Here is an 18528-nt window from a genome sequence, read left to right as displayed (position 1 = left end):
CTACGACAACAAGGCAAGCCCCTAAAGTGACCTGCACTTAATAAAATGCCAAGGTAGCAATGGTACTTTGGAATTTTAGTTTATGTGCCATTTATCTTCAGTAGCTGCGGTTCACGAGTTTCGAAGGGTTATGACTATATAAACCACTTGGCTTTCGAAGCCTCTGGGTTACGCCGCGACGACAGCTGCGACGACGGAACGCCGTGGGGCTCTACTTGGGTCCAGCGAGCTACGACAACAAGGCAAGCCCCTAAAGTGACCTGCACCTAATAAAATGCCAAAGTAGCAATGGTACTTTGGAATTTTAGTTTATGCGCCATTGATATTCAGTAGCTGCTTTCCTCTCTTATCTGGCAGTCTTATAAGCTCAGGCATTTACCTAAGAATGCCAGTAACTGTAGCCACCAGAAATTTGGCTAGGCTGCTGTTTGATGAGAGTTGGAATAAAGATATGATGGAGCGGCAGTCAACTACAGTGCAGCAAAACATGCTGACCAACATACGTCGAGCGTGGCCACCTCACGGGATGGAGACGCTCTGAGAACGCAGTTTTGAGGTTATCATCAACACTGCCAAAATTTCGTTAACATCCGAGGTGAATTACGTTTTAGGGCCTATGCTTGCCTACTATCTCCAAACACCCCAAAGTGAGGCTATTTCGCCGAAAATTCCCCCCACCAAGAAAAATGCAGGCAGCATGGTTCAACAGCCATTACACTTTCCACCTTCACAAGGCATCGCAAAGCACCAAGAAATCTGAAAGCCAGTATAACGTTATGTTTACTTCTCCTGCAAGTTATCAGGGAACAAATGCCTGATAACAGTGTCACGCCACTTGAATCATCAGCTGCATCACCAAGATCATCCTGAATTCTTTTATCTGGACTTTGTTCCAGTGATTGCGAACATGAACACGGGCCATGCGTGTGCCGTGTTTCTGGACTCCATCTCGGAGCGATCTGGCGGCGAAGCAGTCCGTGTGTTATGGCCCAAGAGCTGCAGCACACAGACGTGACAGAACAACTGATAGAGGCTTTTGGAGCCTATGCACTTCCTGCATGTGGCGACCGAATTGCGCACGCATGGATACAATCTCCTTCCCAGGAAAAGATGTGACCTTTTTTTTATACCTGTAACATTTATTTTTGCCTCTAACGCTGTGTTTGCTACAACATAAAAGGCTGGACCCTTTTCACTGCAAGTTTTCCCAACAGTGTCACACCACCAGCACTGAGCTTTTTTTTTCAGGAGGCATCAAGGTATGAACTGTTTATCTTTTGTTATAAACATCAAAAAAGTTATATCAACTACCGAAACTGCTGATTTCAATTTCGCTTTTGTGTCACATGCACACTGGCTGAGCAGGCCCCGTCAATCGACGCATTGCATGATGTCGCCGTTGCGCTGGAGTCGGAATCCGAAGAACTGCATTATGCTCCTCCTCAAATGATGAGCTCTTTTCTGAATCTCAGCTCGCATTGTATTTAGAACCAGACGCTCTACCACTGCAGTGCATGGTTAAATGTTTCACATTTCTAAAATTAACGCTTGCGCCGACGTAGCGATTTTGCTTCTCTATGCAGCTTGAAGCAGATGCGACAAGTGGAATATCAAAGATGGATAAAAAAGGAGGAGGGGTAGGAAAGGGATGAAAAGGACTGCTGCAACTGATAAAAGAGAGAAGCACACCAGAGAGTGACCTTTAAGGCGGCACATGGGTCTTTAATCAAAAACTTTATTTTTGCAGTTATGATGATGAAATTTGGGGGGCATATGTAGTTTTTCGTTCTGATTGTGGATATAAAAAAATTTTTGTGTGTAACACAACTAGTATAGTCAAATTTATTTGAAGGCAAAACAGGTTTTTCTGGTTGCCATCTTTCAAGCCCAAACTTCAAACGGTCATAACTTGTGCTACAGACCGGATAGAATGATAATGTTTTAGTCTTATTGCACTCCTTGATTTGTGCACAGTTCACTGGTACCTTGTTCAGCTGCATCCCTCCAGCAATTTTTTTTACATACCTGTCAAAATATCAAAAATCCAAATAAATTTGAACATAGTCGCGTTAAACAAACACAAATTTTATATTCACGATCACAATGACAAACTACACATGCCCCCCCAATTCTCATAATCATAAATGCAAAAATAAACTTTTTTTGGTTTAAGACCAGTGAGCCCCCTTAACAGACCACCCTGTGAACAGCAGCTTTGAAGCTGGAAACTTCGCAGCACACAATAAAGATACCAACTGCAAGGGATGGGAACTGTTGCGTACAGGAAAGCCGACCCGAGCCGAGCTCCGTCGCCTCCGACATGCATGTGGTAGCGTGGTTTGAAGCAAGTGGCCAGCCAATGTTGCAGCCGTGAAGAAGACCAGAACCCGAAGGCAAACGTAACTTGTTTACTACATAGCGAGAGATGAGCTGAAGCCAAAGAATAATGCCCCGACGGGCAAGGTTACAGTGCAGGACTCGAGCAGAGTGACAGCATCAATTCACTGCTCAAACAGGAATGGGTTATAGCACTTGGGGGGGTCTTATTTATACCCAAAGCGCCAACGGTCAAAACAAGCGTTCCCTCTAGATTGTGCACCCGACACTAACGGCACAGACACACACAACACTCTTCCGAGAGTTTGTGAGTGGTCGGTAGTAGCAGCGCACGCTGTGGCCGAGAGAGGGGTGAGACGAGGCCTCCGTGGCGGCTTCTGCTTCCTTCGAACAGGTTGAAGCCTGCCGCATCTGCCAACGCTGGTTTCAATCGCGCCGATAGGTAGCGAGGCGCCTGAGATCCAGGCCTGTTGCAGCTTTTTTGAATTGTCGGCTGCAAGCGTGAGTCACCGACAAGGGAGGTCTGCTTGAAAGGCGCACGTAGTGGAGGCTTCGCCGCACCGCTGAGGAGTATTGCAGCGGGCTGAGTCGTAACAGAACTGATAGTGTGTACAGAGGTGCGAGAGATGGCAGCTCTGCTTCATGAACCGACACTTAGTAAAGTGGCATGGACTTTTGAATGGGGAATTGCCAGCATGCAGCCATGCACAAAAACGCCACTGCTGCCACCAAAGGCTAAGCGCCCCCCCACAGTGCAACAGCTGCTCCAACAGGTAGGTGACCCGTACGTAAATAAAAACGGTGAAAGACAAATGGAACAGGCTTTTCAACGTATACCACACATGGCAAGACCCTCACATGCACAGCAGCCTTGCATTTCAGTGCTCATTTTTGAACATAAAACGCAAAACAAAAGGTACAGCCGTAGCACTGCAGGCAGGAAGTGCGGTGATGCACCAGCATGTCAAAGGTGGTGAAAGCGCTCAATCCCACACCTGACTCGGCTCCTGCTATGCCTAGTTCATTGACCATTTCACATCTATGCGTTTACACCCCCGTGGTTTCACTTGTGACTCTGGTTCCACAATGACGGATTTATCAAACACGTGCTACTTCGTCCGTCGCCCGTTATACCCGTACTCCATCGTTGTATCCACCCGAGTTCAAATTGTACTCTCCTTTTTGCATCGTCGCCGTCACCCTCATCACCATAACCCACAACATGTCCACTTCAGAAGGAAGGCAGTTCTCAAGTTCCTCAAACTGCTTCTGGTTGGTGTTGTGATGCCCTACTCCATTTATTTGTTGTGTACTAAAAACTTGCAGCCGGTGCCTGCGTCTCTATCATCCATTCATCAAATCCTCTGTCTTTTCTTCCGCACTGCTTCCCTAGAACTCCTGAGAGCGCTGGGGGTTCCCTGTGCAGTGTGCTGACTAATTAAGCTCTCCTAACGGTTGTGCACCTTTTTTTTTAGGTTTTTTTAAACAAATTGAAGGAGATTTGCGAAACGGGCGAAAATTACATCTCTGCAAAAATTAAACAGGGTGCTCACTGTGCAAGATTTCATGAGCCTCTATTTCAGGTTGAACATTAGAGCACGAAATGAAACGCTGACCGTATGGGATGGGATATTTCTTTGCCGCAATCACACCACGCAGCAGGTCCTACAAGTCCACGTAAAATTGAGGAGGTGCTCACTGAGTACACAGTGTTGCCGTGGAAGTTCGGAAAGTCCTGCTTTGTCTCTGCACTCTTTGATTGCAGAGTTTAACGCGCCGACGCAACGCAGGCGATGAGGCGCGCCGTAGTGGAGGGCTCCGGATTAATTTTGACCACCTGGGGATCTTTAACGTGCGCCGAAATCTCGTACACATGGGCGTTTTTGCTTTTCGCCTCCATCAGAAAAGAGGCCGCTGCGGCCGGGAATTGAAACCGCGACCTCGTGCTCAGCTATGTACTCTTTCCATCAAATGTGGAGAAGCATTGGCTTCTCCGTTGCACTTCTGGGGCAAAGCTTTAGCCCCCTTCTTCTGTTGCCACTCTATGATCTGCCCGTAATAGTTCTTTCCCTCCTTGACTGCTTGTTGTAGAAGAAGAGATGGGAGAACTACTTCAGGGTGGGTGCCAAGGCATGCACAGTGATGGGAAGATGGTCGAGACGATAGGCTCAGACGGCCCACTCACCCAGACACACAGCATGGTGACCAGTGCCACCAGGAAATGCACGTAGCCGACCGAGGCAAAAGTGTGGCGCAGGAAGGGGATGTCATCCTTGACACTCTGCAAAGGAACACGCGCGCAATGACAGCGTTTCAGAGCCTCTTCCGAAATGAGCACCAGAAAAAATACGCAGTTAATCCTTCGCAGCTCCCGTTCTAAGGCAAACATTGAGAGCTGCACCTTTAACGTGTCGTTCACACCAGGCAAGAAGCTTTGGGTCAACACAAGGCGCCGAAAGGGTGGAATGTATGCTTCAAGACTGCCACCTTGACATCATCCGCATCCCTTCCCCGAAAAAATGTACTGATTCATTGGTGCGCAACATGATCAGAAACGAAGTTTCAGCTGTTTAGCTCGTGTATAGGACACAAAATGCACTCGACCTGTTTCATCTGAGGCTCGTAGTACGTGCCTAGCTGAGCACACTTTGTGCAAGAGCAATATTACATGCGTTTCTCTTGTTGCTGTCGTTTTAGCACAAAGAGCTCTGGGAACTCATTCGTGGGGACGTGCATGAATTTCGCAATGATCTGGTTCTCCAACAAACAAACAAAAATATCATCATCATCATGATGACATATTACCATCGATCAGATGTCTTAATGCAGCCAGTTGGAAGAGCTTTTAAAAAAACCACGACATATTTGATATTAATAAGTGTCATCGTAATGTCAATACAAGGTGACCGCAGGCCACAGACCCCTTTCTGAACAATGACTTCAAGCGTGTGCACTAAATTCATTCGCGCTGCTTTCACTTTCCTCACATCCTTCTAGAAACATGTTTGCCATCTTTAACAACCTCAACGAAGTCACTATTACGATTGTTGCAGCATATTTACAGTTGCTGCACTCATAGGCGGAAAGTTTTCATTTTCCAAGGGGGAAGGGGGGGACTTCTCTCTCTCTCTCATATATATATATATATATATATATACACACATATATCACTCCACTTTAACTTGCAGCCCATGATAATGATAAGATGTTGATGATGAAATTTACCCACCAATATCATCATCATGTATACATATGGTATGTTGAGATTTCGGCATGCGTTAATGATGCCCATGAAGTCAAAATTAATCCGCACTTCTCGGCAACGGCGCACCTTAAGCCTGGGTGTACAATTCAGCACGTTAAACACCTAATCCCAATCTGATTCTGATTTTAAGTGAATGCGGCTTGGCCTCATTTTCAGTACTGAATGAACTATGTATATTTATGACCTCTGCGTGCAAATGACGATGTCTTCATCCCTAAGAATGCAAATTATTAAATGAGCTTCTTTTTCGCTGAGTCGTCGGATTGCCTGCAGGAAAGAGTAGCAATACTTAGGCATTTGAAAAGCCGCTGATAAATAAACTGTGCCGATGAGGGGTCGCTGAACCATGCAGCTCAAAAAAGCCCCACAAAGCAATTTAAAGCGAGGTGAACATACAGCAACACATTCATCCCCTGAGCATAGGCTATCCCTAACGATAGACAATGATGGTTAGTAGGCTCCGATCTTGTTTTTAAAAAATATAATTTATTCCTGTGTGTATATTTAAATGTATTTTGTGCGTACATGGCATTTACAGTCAGAACTTGTCCTCCTATGGCAAGGTTTCGAAGAAATAAATTGAAAGTATGTGAAAAGTGAAAAGCAAGCCTTGCACGTCTGCACCAACAATGATGTAGTAAGCTTTTTACCACAATAGAATTTTAAGTGCAAAAGTAGCGACAACCTAAAAAAAACCTCAACTGGTAATGGCACTGGCAACGGTACTTAGAGGAGTAGGCCGGGGGGTGGGAGGGGGGGTTCAGCATCACCGGGAAAGTGGGGGCAGAGCCCCCCCTCACCCCCCAGGAAATTCCAGAGGGGGCTCAGGCCCCCCGAGACCACCGTAGTCGGCTCCTATGGCTGCACATACAAAATGAGCCGTTGAGGAAAGGTAAGCAAGTGTACGGCCACTGAGCCATGTCAGCAACCTATGTGCACCTCTGTGCCTACACACGGAGCAGTCACTGCAAACCCACTTCCACTGCAAACTTCACCGTAACACTAGAGCACTCAAAGCAAACTGGGGCAAAAGGACCCCTCGAAGGTTGATCACCAGTTTTCCCATTCCTCCTGCCAATACGGCCAAAAGTGGCTCCACTCACCAGAAAGGAGCAGACGAAGCAGAGGCCGAACACGAGCCAGGCACTGAAGGGGAGCTTTGCACACTGCACCAGCACGTGCCAGGCATTGCTCGCCGACTTGACCCGCAGCCGATGCAGCTCACACACCAGGTAGCAGCACTGGCGCACCATCACAGCGGCCAGCACGCTCGCAGCCGTCAGAAACACCTGCACCCCTGCGCAGCCATGACAACGGAAACCTGGAAACGTCTGCAGCGGGCATTGGTCGTACCGTATGGTGCCTAACACACTTTGTTACATATGGCCTCGGACTGTACTCGGAACACACAAAAGTACACCTGCACACAATATGCAGGAAGGAAACTTGGCCATCTTACTTCCTTTTAACACCCCACCGCACCGCTTTGTTCACATTGCAGGTTGGTCGCAAAGAAACTCCAAGTTTTCATTTTTTTTCAGCCCACTGCAGAGTCGGTTGTCAACACATCGAAGAAAACTCTTCATCGACTGATCGAAAAAGAGTTAGCTTAGTCGCCAAGTGTGACCGGAAGAGAGGCACCCGCCACCCTGCTGCAGGCGATAAAACATTTGCTTAAAAGTCAAACAGATATTTCCTAAGAGCAGGGACCTTAGCAGGTTTGGGGCAGTTCTTGGAGACGTTCCAGGTACAGCAGCTTCACCTTCAAGCACAGAAGAACCACATACAGCTAAAACTCGTAAAAAAGCAACCACATCAAAAGAAATCAATGCATACTACCGAACTGTCTAGGCCTGTATTATTTACTATTGCAATTAAATGCCTGCACTTGAGGCGATAAGTGGGGGTTCTTTCCTACAAGCAGAGATCCTACAAAGAAGCACTAACTCGTGAAGAGGGTAACCAGTATAGCCTATGCTACACAGAGTTCTCCCCATTGTGGGCGGCGGTTGAAATGCTGCCCACTGCTTAAATTCAGTAGACCCCGAGCACTCCAACTGGCCCATTCGAAATGCGCACCTGAGGAACTAAAAACGGCCACTGTGCGAGCGCAACCCCAGTGGCAGTGGGCCGCACATCCTGCGACCTGTATACGTGGCGGGGTCTGAACAAGGTGCTCTTAAGTATGAAAAATTGCCAGCTATGTGCAAATCTCTGAGGCAATGTTTGCACTGATCGCATTTTTATTTTGTTTAAGAACTTCCACTTTCACCACACTGTGGCACCCCAATATGCGGTGTTTGATCAGCGTTCACCCTGTTCTCCACCTCTCAAAAGTTACTGGGGTGGACCCTGATGCATCGGTCCTTGGGACATCAGACTTGCAAACTTAAGGCAAACCATACAATGGTAATGTGGAGCCCACAGTTTTTCACAGCTAATATGCACTCTACACTCATGCAGACTTTTTATACGACACGTACACTGCACATCATTAGGAATTTGTTTGCCATGGCCAATAACTTAACAACGGAATCACTGTAGCAACGTACACTCACTCTTTTTTGTCTTCTGTGCTATAGCTTTCTCTGATGCATGCAACATTTGCTTCTACGTTTTCCCGAGTTTTTTCGCAAGTCCACTGCTAAGTCCCATGTGAAAATTTTTTTTTCTCGCCACAGGTTAGTGCAGGTGCTTCCTACATCAAGTTTAGCAACTATGTCTCCTCCTGCTGGCTTTCCCGCTAATGCAATGCAAGGATGAGCAGCCCATAACAACACTGCTCGACGGCCAGCCAAAGGTCAAAGACTGCTTGGCGAAATTTAATCTAAGCTTTTATTAAATTCAAAACGCTCCATCGGCATTTAAGTGGCTCTGTTCTCCAATATCTTGCATTTGAAACAAGTTCACAGGCAATCACCTTACAGTAACACGATCTGTAGCGTCAGCTGTTTACATACAGCCATGAGATGATGATGATTCTCCAAGAGCAATACTTCATACAGCAACACATATGCTGATGCTTTGAAGCAAGAAAAAAACCTTGAGCGTGTGCTACATGTCCACAGACATAGACACAAGAGGCCTAGATATATTGGCACATACATATACAGGCCAAACCATTTCAGTCAACCCCACACGAATATCTATGTGTGAGTGAGAGCTGCAACAGAATGTGTTTCGATTGACTTTTCAAAACACATTAATTCCATGCAAAGTATGCCAAAGTTCTTGCCATGGAAAGGGCGAAAAGGGACAAGGGCTAAGCGAGAGAGGAGATGGTATTTAAAGAACTAACAGGAAATTTGGCAGTGAGCCCCTGCCTGTTCAATCCTTATGCTCATATGCATCTGCTTCAGCGAGTGTTACTGAAGTGGCAAGTCTTGGTTAGCATACCTGAACATATTCTCCTTGAGTTTATCTGTCCTCCCCATCCATACTTCCCACTGGTTAACCCCCAACACACATTGTTTTCTGCAGCCTCAGACTGGGTGCCCTGTTGAACGCATGATGATGTGCTTTTGTTCTTTGGTTTCTGGTATGCTTCGAGGGCCTTAGGCTTTGGTTTTGTTCCACTCGCAGGGCTTGTGTCATCTGATGTGCACATGAGTACAGGCAGTGTTAAGCATTAGTTTAAAGTGGCATTTATATAAGCACCCGTTGAAAAAGATGACGCCTCGCCTCCCTCGCGCCCGTCATAATCATCACCAGTGTTATGTTCCATTAAAGAACTCATCGGAATGGGTCAGGCCGGCTTGTCCCTTTCTCCACATTTTTGGTGCCGAAACCCGGGTCCAAGGGACCTCCGGAGGCGAGCCACTCCAAGCGGAATTGTCTTATTGTCTTCGACCACCTTCTCACTTCTGGGGAAGAAGAACAAAGCCGCCGTTTCAACGACCCCGTAGATGAAGCTGGGGGCCAGCTAAGGAAGAAGAAGCGAGCCGGACCCATTCACGCTACACCTTTGCTGACTTATTAAATGCGCCTTCGCGGCTTCGTATCTTCCGGTACCATGACGTCGACTTCTGCCCCGTGAGTCCGATCTCCAGCAATATCGAAGTCCGTGATGCTGCACTCAAACATGGAGGCCCTCATCAAAAGGCGGCGCATCGTCCGAGAGCGACTTACAGATGTGATCGGCAAGGTTGACGACTTTCTCCGCACCGAGCAACCACCAATACATGAGTTGACCGATCTTTTAAAGACTTTCACGAAACAAAATGACTGCTTGGCCCAGATCAACGAAGAAGTTGAAAACACTGTTGACACCGACAACCTTGGATCAGAGATATTTGAGGCGTTTGATTTTGAAGCCACAGTAATATCTGCAAAAGTGAGACTGGAAATTACAATAACCGAGTCCAGCCCTAACCGGCAAGCTCGCATTGCGTCCATCAAGGCCTGAATTCGGTCACAGAATGGACAGCATGGGAAATATGATGATATAAATACTGATATGGAAATTCTAAATGGAAAAAATAGTCCGGTAACCGAAGAGCGCAAGACCAGGGTACACCAGAAATGAGTTGGCAAGATATACTTCCAACAGAAAACCACTGTCTTGGTTTCTGCGTTGAATCCACCACATGTCATCCTGCGAACAATGACTGCTCTGAAGAAAGAGAAATGACTGTGATAGCGGTGAGACATGCGCAATGAGAAATCAACGTTGACAACTTGACAGTCAGCAATCGGACATCAAGATCAGCTAATTCAACCTTCACATGTCCTGTGAAAACAACCATACCGAAGAAAAAGAAGCACACGACTGGTCTGCATTGCAATGTGGCGCGTTGAAGACGCAAGTGGCGCCAGATGATGCGGATTGCCAGGATGAAAAGGAAACACCGAATGGTAGACAGCTTAAAGGAGCCATGAAGAGAAAATGCAAGTTGGTTTTATTCGAAAGATTTCGTGTTTTATAGTGCCCCCAGCGCTTGTCCGGATACAAACGGTGCTTTATTCACTGAGAAATTAAACAATTTAGGTTAAAATTTTGATTTTCCCGCTCAATCGTGCGTTTTCGTGGTCCCAAGTGACATCACGGGAACCGACCGCTCTGCAGCCTAGAGTACCTTCATTCACGCATCCGCCGTACAGGGTAGAGACACGTAACGCTGGCGCCGCCATGTTCGGTTGCTCGCTCGCCGCCGAAGCAAGTCATTGTGTCAAAACCGCGCTAAAATTATCGCCGCAACGCGGTTTACTGAAGAAGTTTGAATCATATTGTCTGTTTCGCGTTGCTAGGTCTCGTGGGAAACGAAAAGAATAACGCGTTGAGCCCGTTCGCCCAATTGCGGCGGCACGGGACCGTTCAAAGGTTGTCTCCACCCTGTACAGCGGTGTTGATTTGTTCCCGCGTTTCTTTACGTTCCGTAACCTAGATGGCGCCACCATACCGTGGCAAGCGTTTGGTTTGTTTTTGCCCGCATTTAAACCTGGCTTGTTTTTGTTCTGGGAGAAAATATTCGTTCCCTGAAACAGTGCTCGCTCGACAAATGGGGTCACGTAAGACACCGTTGCTTGCGTCAATCGGGCAGTGTCCTCTGAGACAACCCCAAGCCCCGTAGTGCTGTGCAGCTAAACCAAAGCATGCTGTGCGCAGTACGAACAGCAGAACACATCAGTACTTCTATGTTTACATGTGCTTTCGCAACTTCCACTGTTTGTCCCATCATTCTTATTGCTTTGTAAAGAATGTGCACTAAATTTAAGCGCAAATCGCTCGTTCGTCTAGTTTGTAAGCTCTACCTAATTTGCGTCTGCTTCTGCCAGCCTCCGCCAATCGCAGAGCATAGCCCATGTGACATCACAGGTTCTGTTAAAGAGAAATGGTACCTTTGATTCCAAAAAAGGCTGCAGAACGAAAGAGCGAACGAAGAAAGCAAACTTCTGTGAAGAAAGAACAAACAGTCCTGTTGGTGAACAAAGAGTTTTGGATCGACAAGCAGTGATGATGGTTTGACAACTCTCGTCTGTGCGAAAGGTTCAGTGGCTGCTCACCCAGGCAACAGTTCTACACTTCGTCATCGTAAGAAGCCCCGTTATCATCGGTGGAAGCAGAAGCGGCAATGCCCAACACTGCTTGCTTCTACGGGCATGAATGACGTTGACTGCTTCTATGACATGGACTCTAAACACATAGGCAAACTTGTAACCATCTACCCGCAGGGGAGGATGTTGAAAAAGATGACACCTCGCCTCCCTCGTGCCCATCATAACCATCATCAGTGTTATGTTGCATTAAAGCACTCATCAGAACGGGTATGGGCGGCTCGTCCCTTTCTCCACATGCCCTATGTTCCCATTCAACTTTTGCGGCGCGTTACATGTCACACCAAGTTCAATAATTGAAGAGCGGAATACAGTGCCCACCAATCTCTTTGGATGGCTTGAGGCAGGACAGCATCGCGATAAAGATGGTGACGACTGCAGCGAAGACTTCGAATGGCCGGCGGCTGTTCCGCCGTGCAGGGTTCATGCCAACGGCTGGCTCAGCTGCCGACACTGCAAGAAAAGAGCACGGTTCAGAAACATAACCGATACTAAACATATACACCGAAACTAACAGGAAACAAAAGGACCTCTGGGCTGTTGCTGGATTATACTCAAGGCCCATAGTTCTCATTCACATTACTTTTCCACACTCTGTGGAAGGTTATCTGCTGCATTCCCAAGAGTTTTAAGACACTGCATGAACATATCAAAAAAGGAACAACAAGGCATGTGCTAGTAGGCCGCCTCATGGAAATCGAGATACTGGCGAGGTGTGCTGTTTGCCTATTAAGCAGTAAGAGTCACATTATTTGTTTAGTCACACCTATCCAGTACAACAATGCAGAAGCAATAATTAGAAGAGGCCCCATCATGGTGAATACCGATGATCTAGTTTAGCTAGCCTCACTAGTCTTCGGACACTTTGATCGATTGTCATACACCCCTTATCGCTCCCCTTGTCTCCCCGTAAGCACTCAACAAGTGAATTGGGCTTGAGGTTTAGCATAAAAAGTAAAAACCCTTGGTAAGTGAATTAAACCGCAAAATAACGATGACACAGACCCGGGAGCAATGAGGACATACTTTCAATAGGGTTTTAATGTGAAGATACAGTCGAACACGGATATATCGAACTCCAAGGGGATCGCGAAATAGTTCGATATATGAAAAATTCGATATAAAAAATATGGGCTCTGAGACATCACCTGTGGTGGACGACCACTTACCGATCGGCGCACTCAAGAATGACAACTAATTCCGCACTAACGACGCAACAGGATGCTTTATTTGTGTGAAAAGAAATCGCTGATCTTGGCCTGCTTCCTCGTCCTGTATATGGAATTAAAGACGCTGTTCTCAATCTTCTCGGGGATATCCAGGTGCGACAGCCCAGTTCCTTCCATGTCGCCGCAACTACGTCGAATGAAGCTAAACGCAGCCGCCAGTTCACCGGTGGAGTACGATCGTGTAGCCGCATCCTCGTCCGGACGATCTCCGCCACACGAGCTATCAGCCTGGGTTCCTGCAACCGCAGCTATGATATCCTCGTCACCGGTGCTCGGAACAGCCTAAACATTGCTGTCAGCGTTCACGAAGTTGCCGGCAGACACTCCGGCTGGAACAGCAGCCGGGAAAAGGGACAGCTCGCGAAACGTGTCGTCCATGCCCTCTTCGTCGCCGTCTTCGGAAGCCTCCGAATGTTCGGCCATCACGAAGCCTGCCTTCCGGAAGCAGTTGGCCACGCTCTGCTTTACGCTGTTCCAGGCACCCGTCATCATGTGTATGGCCCCCAGCTGGTAAACTTTAAGCTCAGTGCCCACATGGAGGTTCATCAATAGCCTGTCGAGGAGTCGCCTCCTCTACCCAACCTTGAACGACTTAGTCGAGCGGTCGAGCGGCTGCAGCCTGGCTGTTGTGTTCGGAGGCAGAAACTTGAGCTCGATGTTGTCGAGCTTGCAGGTGGTTTGGTTAGCCGAGCAGTTATTCATGAGAAGGCAAGCGTGACGCTCCGAGGCCCCGGCTTCTGTCCCTGTTGGGTTTCGGCGAAGGCACTAAGTGACCGCGGAAATCGGGGGTGCAGCGACCGCCGAAGAGCACTTTCTAGCTCGCGCGGCGTTCGATATACCCAATGTCGGGAAAAATACCGTTCAAATAAACGTATGAATTCTTATACTTTTACACAGAATTTTCAAGGGGATAATTCACGAGTTCGATATAGACAATAATTCGATATACCCGTGTTCGATATATCCGTGTTCGACTGTATTACAATTAACAACATGCACTAATTGAATACGACATAACCACCAGTAAATGAGACGATTAAAACTGCTTAGCAGTATATGTGGGGATGTTGAATAAAAAATGTAGATGGGGCAGTCTCACAACACTAGTGCAATGCTTCAATCACACAGTCATCGTTGACCTGATGTAAGCCCCTGACACGTCCCCCTGCGTGAAAATAGGATAGACGATGAGCTAATATCCTTCCGTGCCTTTGCAAAGACTGCAATAATTTCGCTCATTAGTTTTTTTCTGTGGTTACACACTTGATTGATTGATTCTAGGGTTTAACGCGCCGACACTTCACAGGCAATGATTGATTGATTGATTGTGGGGTTTAACGCGCCGACGCAACGAAGGCGATGAGGCGCGCCGTAGTGGAGGGCTCCGGATTAATTTTGACCACCTGGGGATCTTTATCGTGCGCCGAAATCTCGTACACACGGGCGTTTTTGCTTTTCGCCTCCATCAGAAAAGCGGCCGCCGCGGCCGGGAATCGAACCCGCGACCTCGTGCTCAGCAGCGCAACGCCTTAGCCACTGAGCCACCGCGGCGGGTACTTCTTCACAGGCAATGAGGAACGCCGTAGTGGTGGGCTCCGGATTAATTTTGACCACCTGTGGATCTTTAACGCGTGCCGAAAATGGTGACACACTACTCCAAGAACTGCAACTCCAGTGCAAGGCAAAGTCTTATAACCTCCACATGTTGTTGCTATTTGCACCCAATCTGTGTACCACTAATGTCCCGTGTGTCGTTCCTAACTCGAAATTTCGAAAAAGACTCATTTTGACGGTAGCACTAACAAGCCCTGTTATTTTCCCTTCGTTCCTTTGTGCTGTCATTCCCCCATCATCATGAATTAACATGGCAGTGCCATCACATTGCAAAGTAACCAGCACACGAAGTCTACTGGCATGCTTTTCTGCAGTTAAAAGGTGGCCAATGATCTTCCCATATTGAAACGAAGAAAACACGCTTTAAAAGTAGAAGTCAGAGTGAATTTTGCCAATGTTGCATAACGTGGCTGCTTAATAGTTGGCCTGCAAAAAACAGAAAAGCCTACCGCACAAAGTGGCACAATGCCATCAATTACGCAAAGCCACCTGGAATACAAGGCCCTTCATAACGTTTTTGCAAAAAAATGAATTGTTAGTCGCGTAAACATGCACAGCTGCCGTAGCTGGTAACGAACAAACCCTACCACATACATCACCTCCGTAGACTTCAACACAAACAAATGTGCCTTTTTGTTTGTTTTTCAACCGCCAACAGATAAACGTGGAGCGTGCTCTGTTTCATTGCCCAGAATACAACACCCAAAACTAGAAATATAGTGATGAAAGAGAACATTTCAGTAGACTTTAAGAAACCACGGTAAAGAGAAAAAAAGGATGGGTGGATAACGACCGACCTTCCAATAGAGACATGGGGGCTCCTTAGAACGTGAAACCTAGTGTCAGTGACACTAGTGAAACCCTAACACATCATTCTCCCTTCTGTATTTAATGCAGCTTTGTTTAAGCAAAGTGAAAATTGCTTGCTTAACACGAAAAGGACCGAAAAAAAAAGCAGTAACGCGGGTTACTGTGGGAAATGGACATGTTGATCGAAAAAAAAACACTTGTCTGGAGTTGTCGCGTTCATTATGTTGATTCTCCCCTATCAGATTGACAACTTTATCACAGGTAAGGGCGATGCGACATAACAAGCGAAACATTCCTTCCAGCACTTGTCTCGCATCATTTCTCGTCTCGGAAGTCTTTCTTTGCGTAAATATTATTTCAAATATGGCTCAACAGCACAACAGCCTCACAGATATAACAACTAAATTGACTCACGAAAGCAGCCAAAACTTGACGCGCGCTCAATGAGATCACGCGGGCGCAGCCATCTTTTTTTCGGTACTGGACGGCTGGACGCATGAAATACAAGTCCTTTCTCCCCGCCATTTATTTCTCTATGTCCCCGCGTTGTAGCAATGGCGCTCGCTACCATCCTTAAGCGTTCTCAGCGCAATAGAATCGCCGACATTGTGCACTCGGGCATAAAGCTTCATACAAGCTATCGCCGGGCAAAGAAATTTTCGTGAGCAAGAGCTGATTCGCGCTCACCTGAATTAGTACACTCTACCTGAATTCCGTCGTAGGCGCCATAGGTAATCTCACCCCACTGCTCTCTGCGCATGCGCCCCGTTGTTATAGCAACAGAGGCGCGCCTCGGCTTTCAGGACGCCATGGCGCCAAATTCAAACGGGAGGTCGTGGTGGTGTCGCACGCGGCATGTCGAAACGCGCTGCCCGCAGCGAGAACCGTCGTCGCCGCACATACGATCAAACTAAATAAATGCGAACGTAAAGCGCGAAGCATTCGGCGCATTTAGCTTAGCGTAGCGACGAACACCTGATCTGAAAATTCGAGTCAAATTTCCCTATGCGCTGGCTGTAACTAGGGTAATCGGCGCTAGCATGAGCTTTTTAACATGTTTTTAGGGCTGGGCATCTATTAAAAATTAATTCGGTTAATTATCAAGCATTATTCAATTCATTGATCAGTTAATCAGCTGGTGCCGAAAACTACATCCTCTGTTTGTTTTCTTTATTTTTTTTTTTTTTAGACGCGGAGCGTCTTAAGCTCGGGGGTATGTCAGTCGGCTTCGTCGACCGTCGTTGTCCGCACGCCATCTGCGCATGCGCTCCTCTCCTCCTTCGTTCTCTCTGCAGCTGCGTACTCTCCTCTCCTACAGTCTGCACGCGCTCCTCCTGCGTTCGCTTCAGCTCTCTCGCGCGCATGCGCGGCTCTCTCTCTCTCGCAGTCTCCTCTCCTACAGCTGTGAATATAAATGGGAGTGCGCGTAGCGCGCGTTCAGTGCAGCGCTTGCTTCGCTTGACTCCGCTTGACTGCGTGCTTATTCAGATGAAGTAGGATGGAAGCAACAGTCCCGTCAGCGAGTGTGCTGGCGCAATTAAATGACCAACATAACGGAAACGCAAACGGAACCCCCATGACGCTCCGCATCCTACTCAGGGTTCACCTCGCGGGAAGATGGGCGTAATTTCTTTCTTTTTTTTTTGCTATGGGGTCTTCCACAAGAAAAAGTCCACAAGTTCCACAAGAAAAACGGATATACAGTCTCGAATTTTAAGGCAATATATCGTCTATGTGTGTGGATGTCCAGATGGCGCGCTAAGCAGGCCCTCGCTAGAGTTCCTGTATATAGCTCCCGCAGCGGGAGCTATATACAGGAACTCTAGCCCTCGCCTACTAGATGTGGCTGTCATACGGTGGCTGGAGCATGTGCTTAGTGTCGCTATTTTTCAAAGAAGCGAACGCAGAACCTCGTGTGGTTGCTACTTAAAACGTTGGGTTTTAATTACGGAATTATACGAACGGGCTTTTACAATGTTATTATTACGTAGAGTTTTTGGGAGCTTGATTTCTGGTTTGATGCGTTCACGTGAGTTGAACCAATTAACTGAGAGAGAGAGACAGACAGAGAGAGAGAGAGAGAGAGAGAAAACGTTTATTGAAACAACAGGGACGGGGTATACGGGAGAAAAAGAGTTAGGAGCTGTGGGCGGCCATCCTATTCCGGTAGGCCGCGTGCCGCGGCTGCCATATCTTTGCCCGAGAGATCAGGGCCTCCTGGTCTTCGAGCTGGCAGCTCTGCAACGCGCACTCCCACTGCTCAAGGGTAGGGGATCTGGGTGGTGGAGGGTTGGTGGGGCACGTCCAGACGAGATGAGCTGTGGTGTTAGGCTCATCGCATTGGGGGCAGTTAAGTGGGTTGTTACTGGGAGATATGTAATGGAGATGGGGGTGATTGTAGCACGTGTTGGTTTGAAGTCGGCGCCAAATGCGGGAATCTGCGGTAGAACGGGAAGGGTGGGGGCGGGGGGGGGGGGGGGTGTAGGTGCGTCGGATTGCTCTTTAGTGCAGGATGTCGGTGTATGTTTGGGAGAGGGGTGTAAGGGAGTTGGCAATGCTGGCTGCGCTGTTGGCCTCTTCTGGGAATGCCCGGTGAAGGAGAGCTCGGGCGGTGGCGTGTGCCACCTCGTTCCCAGGGAGGGAAGTGTGGCTGGGTGTCCACACTATGCGGGGCATGAGGGAGGGTGGGGCATTGAGAAAAGATGGCCATGGTAAGAGCCGAAGCTCGTCCGAGAGCAAAACGACGGCAGGCAGCTTGTGAGTCCGACAGAATTGTTACGCTGGTACTTGTGGCTTGTGTCATTGCAAGGGCAATGGATGCTTCTTTGGCCGTGGTAATAGAGGTTGTGCAGACAGTTGCCGAGGTGAGGAAAGCATTGTCGAAGCGTGCAACAGTGGCGACGTGAGCTGGTCGTTGAGGATAGGGAGAGGCGTCCGTATAGAGGGTGGTTGGGTCGCTGCCGTATTTTCTGATGAGGAGGCGTGTACGATGCTGACGACGGCCGGCATTGTATGTAGGGTGCATATGACGCGGAATGGGGAGGACATGGATGTTGCGTCGCATTGATGGAGGCATGCGTTGTGGCGAGTCCGGAGTTTGTACCACCTTCCGGCCTAGCGTTTTGAGCAGATGACGACCGGCGGGTGTGAGTTGTAGGCGCTGTAGTTGGTTTTGGAGATGGGCTTCAATAATTTCCGAGAGAGTGTTATGTAGACCCA

General features: G+C 47.9%; 1 protein-coding gene across 3 annotated transcripts in view; it reads right to left on the bottom strand.

Moving 5' to 3' along the window:
- The window catches only part of LOC144152901 (stimulator of interferon genes protein-like), a 37211-nt gene extending 21167 nt beyond the window's left edge, over positions 1–16044 (bottom strand). For 2 of the 3 annotated variants that reach the window (XM_077684450.1, XM_077684452.1), the window contains exons 1-4: positions 15724–15790; positions 11978–12109; positions 6706–6899; positions 4523–4618 (exon numbers count right to left, since the gene is read on the bottom strand). In XM_077684450.1, the coding sequence (XP_077540576.1) occupies positions 4523–4618; positions 6706–6899; positions 11978–12083 (396 nt within the window). In that variant the 5' untranslated portion in view covers positions 12084–12109; positions 15724–15790. Of the gene's footprint in view, positions 1–4522; positions 4619–6705; positions 6900–11977; positions 12110–15723; positions 15791–15996 lie in introns of those variants that run through there. The other variant, XM_077684451.1, reaches the window with a different exon arrangement.
- Between the last annotated feature and the right edge of the window lie 2484 nt (positions 16045–18528).

This window comes from Haemaphysalis longicornis, unplaced genomic scaffold (assembly GCF_048455015.1).
Source record: "Haemaphysalis longicornis isolate Haplotype H1 unplaced genomic scaffold, Haemaphysalis longicornis Haplotype H1 scaffold_9, whole genome shotgun sequence".
Taxonomy (NCBI): Eukaryota; Metazoa; Arthropoda; class Arachnida; order Ixodida; family Ixodidae; genus Haemaphysalis; species Haemaphysalis longicornis.
This window is presented reverse-complemented; position numbering and strand designations above follow the sequence as displayed.